The 13,394-nt window shown below is 43.2% G+C and overlaps 1 protein-coding gene across 3 annotated transcripts in view; it reads right to left on the bottom strand.

Annotated features, from left to right (window-relative positions):
* AMOT (angiomotin) overlaps positions 1-13,394 on the bottom strand; it is a 69,066-nt gene that overhangs the window by 15,283 nt on the left and 40,389 nt on the right. For all 3 annotated transcript variants that reach the window (XM_081897794.1, XM_081897793.1, XM_081897792.1), the window contains 4 exons: positions 7,323-7,824; positions 4,108-4,252; positions 2,443-2,529; positions 111-256 (listed from right to left, as the gene is read on the bottom strand). In XM_081897794.1, the coding sequence (XP_081753920.1) occupies positions 111-256; positions 2,443-2,529; positions 4,108-4,252; positions 7,323-7,824 (880 nt within the window). The remainder of the gene's footprint in view (positions 1-110; positions 257-2,442; positions 2,530-4,107; positions 4,253-7,322; positions 7,825-13,394) is intronic.

The raw sequence follows: 13,394 nt of genomic DNA, 5'->3' as shown, positions 1-13,394 counted from the left end.
AAGTGAATGTAGATGACAGAATGCAAACACAAAAGTGTGAAACAAGAAACAGACTGAACATGTGACGAGAACCTCCAGCAACTCCTCTGAGCTGGGGAATGGGGCCTTACCTCTTCTTCCAGTTTCACCACTTTGGCCTGAGCATTGTTCAAAGCCTGGTCGCGAATTTCAATGTGCCTCCTCTGTTCCTCATTAGCAGAGCGAACTCCAGCCAGCTCGATCTCTAGCTTCTCCTTCTCCCTCTGGGTTTCTTTGTCTGTCCGAATAAAAGGGGAGTGGAAGGAAAACTTTTTAAGAAAATGGGCAGAAGGGCAAGGAGAAAGTCTGAGTCGTCTTCTGAGAAATCCATTTAAAATCTCTGTTTCTTTTAAAATGCGTATCACCCTTCCTCATTCTACCTTTCCTCCAAGGAGTGCAAGGCAGTTGGCATGGTTCCCCCCTGACACTTTTATCCCTACTACAACCATGTGACAGGCCGTGACACTGGTGGATCTCAAATTCTAGTAAAAAAACAAATTATGATTCTGCAAGCCTGATGTTTGTCCACCTGTGTTTTATATATTAACAGCCTCAAAAATCATAGCTCTTGCAGATGTCGAATTCAGTGCCTCACCGTGTACAGAAAAGGATAATATATGGCTAGCAGGAGTGATTTCGCACACCTAATTCCCAGGAAGATTATCTGACTGCTTTGGTCAAGTCCAGCCTTCGCCCCATTCCTTAGCTACATGAACTCCACAGTGGAGTTTGCTACAAATGAGACAGACAACACCCATGCAAACATAGATCCTAACTGTGCAATTCCTTGTTCGTGTGAAGGAAAGTCAAATGTGGTGTGCAAAAACAACATTTTGTGCTAGTGATTAAGGATCTGGATGATTTGGGTTGGGTGATTAGAGGGAGAGAAGTGAGTCTACCCCCACACAAGGGAATTGTGAAAATTGGACTTCAACTAAGGACATTTGATTTGGCTGAAGCAAGCACACACACACACGAGATGAATCCCAAATGGAATGGATTCGCGGCTTGCTTTAATCCAACAAGAAGTGTTTTACGAAGAATGAACTATCTGGAACCTCTGCAGTGAGGTGTCCAAACAAGACCCATTTTACGGGTTACTATGTTAAAAAACAAAACAAAACAAACAGGATAATCCAGGCATGCCTAAGGCATGAGGTGGCGCGGCAGAAATGAAGAATGAATTCACCAAGGGTGCTGCTTTTTGTGGAGCTGCTGTGGTTCTCAGCATTCTACCGGTTGGATGCCAACACTGACTCAGCTGCAGAATGCACACCTCTTGAATAAAATACATCCAGCCCTGACAACACAGGAGAAAGCACATTCCAAGCTGCGGCATCATCCCATGCCTAAGGAATCACACCAAGTCATTTTGTTAACAGAACCAGATTTTATCCAGCCAGCAGACAGGCTAAGCAGTGCCAGTCTTGCAGGTGCGGAGAGAATGGAAGCAGAAGATAATCACACACAGAATTTTACACTGTATTCACATTGAGATTTTAGTGGTAGGGCTCTGTTTATAAATGTTATATGCTGACAGGGTCTCACTCCCATCACCAATTGTGCCACAGCACTCTGCACTAACTGCAGCTTTTGGATCAAGCCCCACATAGACCACATTCTAGTAATCCTATCATTAAATAACATTTTTTTAAATTGCAATTTTAATTTTAATGCAATGGCAACACAGTTAAGTGCTGTCTACTGGTTGGAGCTCTGAGGTACAGCATCTGCTCTGAGCATCTGCTTTGAGCGTGGTACAGCGTCTGCTCTGAGCGTGGTTCAGTCCCCAGCATCTCCTGCAAGGTCTGGGCATGCTCCACGTCTGGAAGCCTGGAGGGCCACTATCAGCCAGTGTTGACAATACTGAGCTAGATGGGCCAGTGTTCTACCTCGGGAGAAAGCAGGTTGTGTGTACTTGTCTGTGGTTTGTAGCTCAATTTTAATGCTTCTTTGCAGCAAAAAAAATAGGTTCGCTCATGTAGGGAAGGCTTAGTAAATTGCTCCCTTTGCATTAGTTCAATGAGCCAGAAAAGAAATCCCTGCTGGCATCTCCAGGAAGAGCTGGGAGAATTCTATAATCTCTCACTTTGTTCAGCACTATAGAACTACACCCAGTGCAATTTAGGAAAGGTAGCGGTAATGTGGGGGAGAACAAATAAATGTTCAGGGGAAGTGTGAACGTGTGGAAGTCAAGAACTGTAGTGAGTAAAGGGTGGGAAAGTGAAACTGCTCATCACTATGAGCAGCACTGATTGCGCCTAATTTTTTTTAAAGACACCGCCAGCATCTCACCATCTTATGCTATGCTGAGCCATTCCCAAGCCCACCCACTGCTTGCCTTAGTGATTTCTGAACAGCTGTCACCTCAAGCCCAACTTTGCAACAGGCCTCAACCATATTAAAGGAGAAATTCAGACTCACTTTGTGCAAAGAGCTGGCAGATGGTTTTCTTGTTATCCTCAGAGCCTTCCTTCTCCGCAAGCTGCTTGTTGGCTGTTTCCATACGCTCTGCAGAAGAGAAGATAAATACATTTTACAGAATCCGCACAGCTAATTGCAGTTAGCATACTGTACGTTTTTCTAACACCAAGCTTCCTCAATCAATCTGGTGCTCCGGCTGGAGCTGATACCAAGTTGCAGTGAAGTGGATAGCAATAAAAGATGACTGGATAAATTAACGGATGGTAAAGCTATCAATGGCTACTGGCCACAATGGAGGCTAGTTCTCATGGCTGAAGAAATAAGTGCAACAGCATTTCAAGAAGACTCTGTTAGGCAATCAGGGGTGGTGAGGGGGCAGTGGGAGAGAAGGAGAGGTGCAGGGTCACTTTACTGGAGCACCTGAGAAACCAGCTGTTATTAGCCCTTCCTCCCCCTTGAATTGTTTACATCTCAGCTGCTCATTAGAAGATCTCTTCTGGTATCTGAGTTTGCTTATTTTCTCCTCCTTCCCCACTCATTTGCCTTTTCTGCTGTGTCTTTTAGATGGTGTGCCTGAGGACAGTGACAGTCTTTCTTTCTTTCTTTCTTTCTTTCTTTCTTTCTTTCTTTCTTTCTTTCTTTCTTTCTTTCTTTCTTTCTTTAAAAAACTGATCTGAAAACACCCTCCAAGACTTCTTTCCTGGCTGAAGGGTGTAGTTAGAAAAAGCTATAAATAAATAAAAGTTTTAAGCATAGAATTTCTCAAAATAGGCTAGAGAGCTTTTAGGTATGGCAAACTGCCACAATGGCACAATTCAACATCTGTGTCGCTACAACAGAGTCAGAAGACAGAGAATGCTGCACTTGGGTAGAAATCTCCCTATCAGACAACCTGGAGTTCGTCACACGCTCTCAACAGAACAGAGTGCCTGTGTGGAGTAGGAGTTAGAGTGTCGGACTAGGACCTAGGAGACCAGCGTTCAAATCCCCGCTCAACCATGAAGCTCACTGGGTGACTTTGGGCTACTCATTGCCTCTCAATCTAACCAAGCTCACAGGGTTGTCGTGTGGATTAAATGAGCCAGGGAAGAACTATGTATAGCACCTTGAGCTCCTTGTGGAGGAAAGAAGGTGGGATATAAAATGAATGAATGGGTGAGTTCTCAGAGTTGCCATACAGCAAGTTTCGCAGGCAAGCAGGATACCAATGTTTTCCCAGTCCAAGTTACTACACAGAGCTGTTGTAAGGGGAGGCGTGCTAAGACTTGTAAGCCAATAAAAATTATTTACAAGGGAAATAAATAGTGTAGTATTAGAATCAAAATTTTTTCTATCATAGTACTAATCTTAATTACATACATTAGTCAGTCATCAGTTATCAGTGCTAACACGTAGAGTATCTTAAATGTCTTTTTAATGCCTGTGTCTGCACTCCTGGAACCATCTGTTTAGAGAAATGCTGGTAGCCTTAGTGGCCAAAGGTGATTTTTATTAGCCTGCACAGTAGCCATGGCTCTAACTGGAACACCTGTACCTGGAAGAAAATGACATTGGCATAATGTGTTCCTGGACTGCAACTCCTATCATCCTTGACCACTGGCTTTGCTGGCAGGGGTTGATGGGAGCTGGAGCCTGCTTTAAACTCATGTACAAACAGAAATTTACCTCTGAGGTCTCTATTGAAGTCATGCAGCCTTCGTATCTCTCCTTCCAGCTTGTTCCTCATGGTCTTCTCCAGAGTCTCCCGCTTTGTGGAAGACTTTTCCAGGTTATTGTAGGCTTCTGAAACTTGCTGAATTTCTGTTTCCAGCTGGAGCAAACAAGAAAAGAAAACTATGCATGCATTTTCTATCCATCATCTATCTCTCTATCATCTATCTATCTATCATCTATCTATCTATCTATCTATCTATCTATCTAATCTATCATCTATCTATCTATCATCTATCTATCTATCTATCTATCTATCTATCATCTATCTATCTATCTATCCATCTATCATCTATCTATCTATCTATATCTATCTATCTATCTATCTATCTATCATCTATCTATCTATCTATCATCTATATCTATCTATCTATCTATCTATCTATCTATCTATCTATCTATCATCTATCTATCTATTTATCTATCATCTATCTATCTATCTATCTATCTATCTATCTATCTATCTATCATCTGTCTATCATCTATCTATCATCTATCATCTATCTATCTATATCTATCTATCTATCTATCTATCTATCTATCTATCATCTATCTATCTATCATCTATCTATCTATCTATCTATCTATCTATCTATCTATCTATCTATCTATCTATCATCTATCTATCTATCTATCTATCTACTATCTATCTATCTATCTATCTATCATCTATCTATCTATCTATCTATCTATCTATCTATCTATCTATCATCTATCTATCTATCTATCTATCTATCTATCTATCTATCCATCTATCATCTATCTATCTATCTATCTATCTATCTATCTATCTATATCTATCTATCATCTATCTATCTATCATCTATATCTATCTATCTATCTATCTATCTATCATCTATCTATCTATCATCTATCTATCTATCATCTATCTATCTATCTATCTATCTATCATCTATCTATCTATCTATCTATCTATCTATCTATCTATCTATCTATCTATCTATCTATCTATCTATCATCTATCTAATCTATCTATCATCTGTCTATCATCTATCTATATCTATCTATCTATCATCTATCTATCTATCTATCTATCTATCATCTATCTATCTATCTATCTATCTATCTATCTATCTATCTATCTATCCTATCATCATCATCTATCATCATGTACCTACCTACCTATCCACTATATAACAGTACTTAGCATGAACATATATAGGCTTTGTGGTGGTAGTGGGGGAATGAATGACTAGACCTTATGCAAAAGAACGCAGATCACAACCATGTTGCAAACAGAACACCTTTCACTCAGTGAACCAAAGGCACACGATACTGTTCTGGTACTGAAGCAAGCAGGTCTGGTCCTGAGAAAATTGGATGGGAGAAGGAGGGCCATAGCTCAATGATCAGAGCATCTGCTTTGCATGTGAAAGGTCCCAGGTTCAAGCCCCAGCATCTCCAGGTAGGACTGGTAGAGACCCCATGTCTGAAATCCTGGAGAGTTGCTGTCAGTCAGTGTGGACAATACCGAGTTAGGTTGACCAATGGATCAGACCAGTGGCCCATCTAGTTCAGCATCTTGTTCTCACAGTGGTCAACCAGATGCCTCAAAAGGAAGCCCACAAGCAAGAGCCCTCTCCCCTTCTGTGGTTTCCAGCAACTGGTATTCAGAAGCATTACTGCCTCCAACTGTGAAGGGCAGAGCATGACACCCTGGCTTGTAGCCATCAATTGCCCTCTCCTCCATCCATTTGTCTAAATCTCTGTTAAAGCCATGCAAGTTAAAGCCATCCATTTGTCTAAATCTCTGTTAAAGCCATCCAAGTTGATGTCCATCACTGCCTCCTGTGGGAGCAAGTTCCATAGTTTAACTCTATGCTGTGTAGAAGTCTTTTCTTTTGTCTGCCCTGAATCTGCCAACATTCAGCTTCACTGGATGCCACAAGCCATCTAAAAGGGTGTCCCATGGAAGATGGAGCAAGCTTGTTTTCTCCTGCTCCAGAGCGTAGGACCTGAACCAATGGCTTCAAGATTCTGACTAAACATCAGGAAGAACTTTCTAGTGGTAGGAGCTGCTCAATAGTGAAACAGACTCCCTCAGAATGTAGCGGACTCTCATTCCTTGGAGATTTTTAAGCAGAGGTTGGATGGGCATCTGTCATGGAGGCTTTAGCTGAGATTCTGCATTGCAAGGGCTTGGACTAGATGACCCCAGGGTCCCTTCCAACTCTACAATTCTATGATTCTATGAAATGAGTCTCCTCCACCTTTCCAAAAAACGCAAAGTTTTGTGGGTCAACGAGAGATGTTTCAACACCCTCACAAAAGCTACAATTTCTAGGACATGTGCACAGGAAGCTGCCTTCTTGGTCAACATGGCTCAAGTGTTATGCACACTGACCGGAAGATGTTCTCCAAGGATTCAGGCCAGACTTGCCCAGCCCTCTCTAGAGATGCTGCTGGGGACTGAAGCCAGGACTCTCTCTGTACAAAGCAGGTCTCAGCCACTGTGCAAGGGTCTTCTGAAGCCATAAGCAAGACAGCAGCATATGTACGCAAAAGCAAATGTGGTCCAACAGTATACATGCAGGCTAAACCAAGACATGATGAAGAGAATGCCATCACTCCCCTATGAGGAAAGGTGGCAACGTTTGGGACTTCTCAGTTCAGAGCAAAGGCGAATAAGAGGCCAAACAATAGGAGTTCATAAAATTATGCATGGCCTGGAGAAAGTGGATAGAGAATCGTTTTCCTCCCTGTCTCATAAAACTAGAACTTGCTGATATCTGATGAAGCTGAATGTTGGAAGAATGTTGGACAGATAAAAGAAAGTACTTCTTTACTCAGCGCACAGTTAAACTGTGGAACTCCCTCCCACAGGAGGCAGTGAGGGTCAACAACTCGGATGGCTTAGAAAGAGGAGTGGGCAAATTAATGGAGGATAAAGCTATCAACGGCTACTAGCCATGATGGAGGCTGCACTTGGCCTCCGCGTCAGAGGCAACAATGCTGTTGATGGAAACTGCAGGACAGGAGAGGGCTCTTGTGCTCAGGCCCGGCCTGTGGATTCCATACAGGCATCTGGTTGGCCGCTGTGAGAACAGGATGCTGGACTTGGAAGGGCAGCGGTCTGAAGGGCACTTCTTACACTCCTAAGAATGAGATACTGAATGGGGGTGGGATGGGGAGGTACCACCAGTTCTTACCTTTTGGAGCCTGGCTACTTTCTCATAGCACCCTTCCAGCTCCTGGCGCAAAGCTCTGTTCTCATCAGAGAGGATCTCCACCATCTGCTGGGCCCTGGAGACAATGGCGAAAGGGTCGACAGGCATCTGCTGGTATGGGGAAGGGGTCGGCTGGGGCCTGCTGAGGGCCGAGTAGGAGTCCCCTTGCTGATGCTGATGATGTTGCTGCTGCATCTGCATTTGCATCTGCTGCTGTTGCTGGAAATGCTGCTGCGGCTGCCCAACCACAGGCTGGCACAGCCGGTAAAGCTCTCCCTGGTGGACATGGCTGGGCAGAAAGAGCTGCTGGGTCCGTTGCTGGGAGAAAGGGTCTCCTTGGACAGGGGTGTTTGGAGGCTGGGAAGGAGACACCCTGGAGGGAGGCAGCGACTGCAGGAGCGTCATGGAGCCCAAGGAGGTGAGTGAAGACGTTGGGCTGTGGTGGTGAGGAGGCCTCTGCTGCAGCTGGTGCTCCGGGTTCTGCCTGCAAAGACCAACAAACACCAGTGGCTCACTTGGGCTGATCTGGCAAAGAGACAAAGTCATATGAACAGAGATGGGTGTGTGACCAAGGCATCTACAGCCTGGCCATATGATGCAGGGGGTGATGGGAGTTGTAGTCCAGCCCGCAGGGGTTGCTGGGAGTTGTAGTCTGACCTGCAGGGGCTGGTGGGCATTGTAGTCTGACCTAGAACCTGCACTGTACCGCTTCAGATTGCAGGTGATGGTTTTGATCATGGAATGGTACCCGACCAAAAATGGTTCCTATGTATGAAGAGTTAGTAGGTCAGGTAAAAAGTCTTCAACCCAGAGAACTCATTTTTAATGTGTAAGACTTTGTCCTTTTTTCTTGACATGCAAGAACTGTCAGTCACATGGGCCCCCATGTGCAGTCTGAATTGGTACAGTCAGTTGGTACTGACTGACAACCTCAGTGAGAACTAGATGCTTGTTTGGCCCAGCTACTGTATATCAATCTTCCATCAAATACAAATTAGCCTGAAAGCATAACCATTTCAGAAGCAAATAAAAATTTTTGAGGCTGGCTTAAGAAAATCCCTTCTAGCATGCAAAAGGGAAAAAGAAGAATGATCAAAGTGCCCCATTGCAAAAACCTTTGTTCTCATGTTAAGGTTTACTGTCTGAACCTCCCAAAAATTTCTTACCTGCTGCATTCTGCATTTATATTTATTTGTGAAAAATATTTTGCCTGCTGTTCTCCAGATGGAGAATAATACATTTTTTTTAAAAAAAAATGCAGTGAAAACATCAATGCAACTATGTAAAGGAGACAGTGAGCATTCCCTCTCCCAAAAGATGTGGCAAACATTAAAAGCTTGTTTACAGTTTCCTTTGAAGAGACACAGCCCTGAATCTGCTGGATGCTGTTCCGTTAGGGTACCGACAAAGACATATGTGCTCCCTCAATTGTTACCCAGCAGCAATCATTCCATTAGGCTTCCTGAACTCTCCATACCAGCTGTCCATTACAAGAAGCTTAACTTTAAGAATGTAATCCTAAGGACAAAGACTGCCTTACTACTCATTTTCGTTAGCAGTTCTGGAAGCCCTTTCAGCTAAAGAACAGGGTACAAATGCTATGAATGAATGAATAGGCCACTGGTTCTGTAATCTGTAGGCCGCCATCAAGGAAGCCCTCTCCACAATGACCACCAGCACACAAAGAAAATAATCTAAGCAAGTTCTTAAAGAATGGGAAGGTGTCATATGGAAGAAGACACACCTTCAGCAATCAATGCTCAGGTTAAAAGCAGAACCTCATCACCTTGAATTTCACCTGGTAACAAACTGGTTAGCAAGAGCAGCGCACACCAGCCCACATGTTAGATGCTCTCTGTCACCAACACCAGAAATCACCTGCTAACACACTATCTGCTTAACACAAGAACAGCCCTGCTGGATCAGGTCAGGGGTGCCAACTATAGGGGGCCCCAGGGGCCTGAGCACCCACAAAAATTTTGTTGTGGGTGCTCAGAACCCACATTGCTGGACTCCCGACACAACTTCCGGTGCCTCATGAAGCACCAGAATTCACGTCTGAGGCCTTGCGAGCCCTTGGGGATTTTAAACAGCATCAGAAACAGAGACCTTGCAAGACAGGATAGCTCAGTTGGTTAGAGCTGACAAGAGTGTGGTGGTAATAACAGCAAGGTTGCAGGTTTGATCCCTGCATGGGACAGCTGAATATTCCTGCATCGCAGGGGGTTGGACTAGATGACCCTCAGGGTCCCTTCCAATTCTATGATTCTAAGAGGGTTTCCATTTTATCTTAGAACAGTCTGTCCTACCGTGGCATTTGAAGCAATGTGTGCTGGTAAGTTTGTTCTTTGAAAAAATCTTTAAAAAATCACATGCAAGAGGGTTTGAATCTCATAACAGAGATACTACGTCTAGAAGAGATGCTACTCAAAGACTGCCTGTCTGTCTAATAAATTTACTTATCTGGACAGACAGTTGTCCAGGCGGGGGCGGGGGGGCTGGGTATGCTAGTCCACAGCAAATAGCAATCTGACATTCTGAGATCATGCATGTCCATTTACATACACCTATGCATGCCAGAGAGATATGACAGACATCTGCCACTCCGAGATGCAGATTCTAAGGAGTTGGAGGAAGGGACTCAGTTTATTGGGAAATAAACATTACAAAAAGAGATATTTGAATTTCCCTTAAGAACAAGAAGAGGATTAACAACGGAGGTACCTTTAACAAGGATTATCCCTAACACCCCAAGATGCGAATAGAACACATGCAAATGGCCACTATATATGGCAGGACAGGACAGAAGGTAGATTGGGATCTACCAGCAGATCTCCAAGCAACAAAAAGCTTTTGTCCCTTATGAAGAAACACTCTGGCAAGACCCAGGAATGGAATATTTCTTGGCGGATAAAAAGAATAACAACATTAATGACCAAGTTTTGCTTCTCAGCTGAAAGGTCTCCGAAGATGAAACTTTCACGTTAATTGCAAATTGTATCTCATGTTTTTATTTTCCATATCATATAGTATTTTAAATATGTGCATATCTTATCTTTTGCATCATGCTGAATTTTAAACAAGGAAATCTTTTAATTAATCTTCAACGTTTCTATTCTTAGTATGCTCTGGGTATGTGACGGGATAATAAATCACAGAATCATGCAAAGTCAGAAGAGACCACAAGGTCATCCAGTCGTACCCTCTGCAATGCAAGAATCTAGCTAAAGAATCTCTAACAAGATGGCCATCCAACCTCTGCTTGAAAGCCTTCAAAGAAGAGGAGCCTACTATTTTCGAAGGTAAGTCCACCCCACTATCAAATAGCTCTGACTGTCAGAAAGTTCTTCCTGATGTTTAGCTGGAATCTCCTTTCTTGTAACTTGAAGCCACTGGTTTGTGTCCTATCCCCTGTAGCAGTAGAAAACAAGCTGGCTCCATCTCCTATGTGACGGCCGTTCAGATAATTGAACACGGCTATTATGTCTTAGAACATCAGTCTTCTCTCCTCCAGGCTAAACAAACCCAACACCCTCAACCATTAATGACTGACCAATTGACAAAAATCCTGCCCAAACCATCTAAAGACTAAGCAGGAGTAGTGGATTCTGTGACCTAGTCATGATTCGTGGGCTAAGCAAATGCCTAGAGGAACCCTGGTCCTTAAATCTATGTTCTGCACCTGCACACACACAAAGCACACGCATCACATAAAAGCACACCAGGCAAAAGCCACTATATGGGACCTGGTTCCAGTTAGTGGACCATAGGGTTCTAGTCAGAAAAACATAAAGGATTCCACAAAACCATATAGTGCCTGGTCTGGTCTGTGGAAGCTACTCCTACGACTCCAAAAAAGGGAGGGAGAACGAGACACAGTTTATGGTATTCATTATTGATCTAATTATCTCAATTATAACTCACCTTTCCTGCAAGGAGTTCAAGGTGACATGCATAGTCTTTCTCCTCCCCATTTTATTCTCAGAGCAACCCTGCAAGGTAGGTCCAGCTGACAAGTAGTGACTGGCCCAAGATCACCCAGTAAGCTTTGTGGCCAACTGGTGATTTGAACTCTGGTCTCCAAGGTCCTAGTCCGACACTCCAGCTACCACATCACAACTGGCTCAATATCTCCTCCAAACAGTAGATGAGGAAGATGTGGGTGTGGTTTCAGAAAAGAGAAAAGGGTCCGTGTTTCCCCTTAAATTTGTCAGGAACCACATTAAGCGTTATATGCAAACTCAACTCTGCTGAATTCATAGCCGTGACAGATGGCCTGGGACTGCAGAAAGGAGGCGAAAGGACAGTCTTGCCCTGTCCATTGGCCGAAGGAACAACAACCACTAGCCAGCTGTTTATTAGGCAAGATCGGCGAGAGAAGATCAGCTTGACCTGAACCAAATATAAATACATAATAGCTTAGCAGTTCATTGCAGTCTTGAACAGTTGATCCCTGTCCTACATATTTTGCAAGCTTTGTCTTCCTAGTCTGAAGTCAGATACTTATTATTATTATTATTATTATTGCTAAGGAGTTGCTTTGGGGGACAGTAACGTTAACATTTGCTGATATTTTGTGAGCACAGTATTATTTCAAAGTACCCTATGCAAAATGAATTACTGGTTCATTTTGGATTCTGTTCGCTTTTAGCTATGCTTTGTGTACATCTTATGGGCATTGAACTAATGTGACTTCAATCATACGCAGCTGAAGACTGACGGGTTGAAATTCTGCAAGATAAAGGTGGAGAGTTTCAAAGCTCTTTTTGCACTAGGTTTTCCTGGAGCAAAAATATCCTTTCAGCTCTCAGCCTTGTTTGGGGGGACAAGGCCCTCCTTGTCATGTTGGTTCTGGGATGCACTCACGAGATATCACAGGGCTGTCTTGAGATCCCAGGAGATCCCAGGAGATTCACAGGGACCTCTCAGCACAGTCACTCTGGAAAGTTGAGATGCTCGTATGGAGGAAGGTTGAGTATACAGTCATACCTTGGAAGTCGAACGGAATCTGTTCCGGAAGCCCTTTCGACTTCCAAAACCAAAGCTCAGCTTCCGATTAGCTACAGGAAACTCCTGCAGCCAATCGGAAGCAGCGTCGGACATTCGGCTTCCAAAAATAGTTCGCAAACCGGAACAGTCACGTCTGGGTTTGCGGCGTTCGGGAGCCATAATGTTTGACAACTAAGCTGTTTGAAAACCAAGGTACAACTGTACACATTTTTGTGCACATATTGAACCCCTGGAACCAAACCACAGCATAAAATACAACTGTACTGTAGTTATAGGGTGGAAATATGGGGTGGGTGTTTTAAATATTTTGGTTGTAAATAACCTCTAGTACAGTAATAATTAACAATGAAAATGAACTGAATGGCAAAAAGTATGCAGCCTACAAGTGCTCTCAGCTGCTCTGAGCTCTTGGTTGGAGGGCAAGGAATTTATTTCTAAGTTTTAGGTTTTCTTAGTCCGCTGCTGCCCTGCTTCCATTGCATAATATTACCTGAATTAATTAATTGCCACCTGAGTCTCACTTCCACACCCCCATTGCTGCTGCTATTGCCTCCCTCCACAAATTACAAGTTAGGAACTATGTGTTTAAGTCTTCTTACTGTTCTTCTGTTACAACTGTCTTCACAATGGGGGTTATTCAGGTTAAAAAGAGGGGAGGAGGGAATCCTTGTACATATTGTAGAGGTGAAATTTTAGCTGCTTCTGGCAAAAAAAAACATTCTAAAGTTCTCCTAAAAAGAGGGAAATGAAGTCATGTGAATATTTAAATTCAAATATGCAAATATTCACAGCCCAAAAGGAAGAAATGCATCACCAGAAGATACAGATTTTGCATTAAATCGGTGTGCTGATTTATAAGCATAGAGACAGATTTAGAATTGATTGCTATGATTTAAATAAAAATATGGTGAATCTGCCCATGGGGAGTGGAGGAGACTGTGCTACCCCAATGCAGAAAAAAATGCCCCAAGACAAGAAATAACTCTAATACACTTTAACACCCAAAGGCTGTCTGTTGGTTAAAGTTCCCATAGAAAATGAGCC

Source organism: Podarcis melisellensis (assembly GCF_964234715.1).
Source record: "Podarcis melisellensis genome assembly, chromosome: Z".
In the NCBI taxonomy this organism is placed as follows: domain Eukaryota; kingdom Metazoa; phylum Chordata; class Lepidosauria; order Squamata; family Lacertidae; genus Podarcis; species Podarcis melisellensis.
Note: the sequence above shows the minus strand (reverse complement) of the source record. Positions and strands in the feature narration are given on the sequence as shown.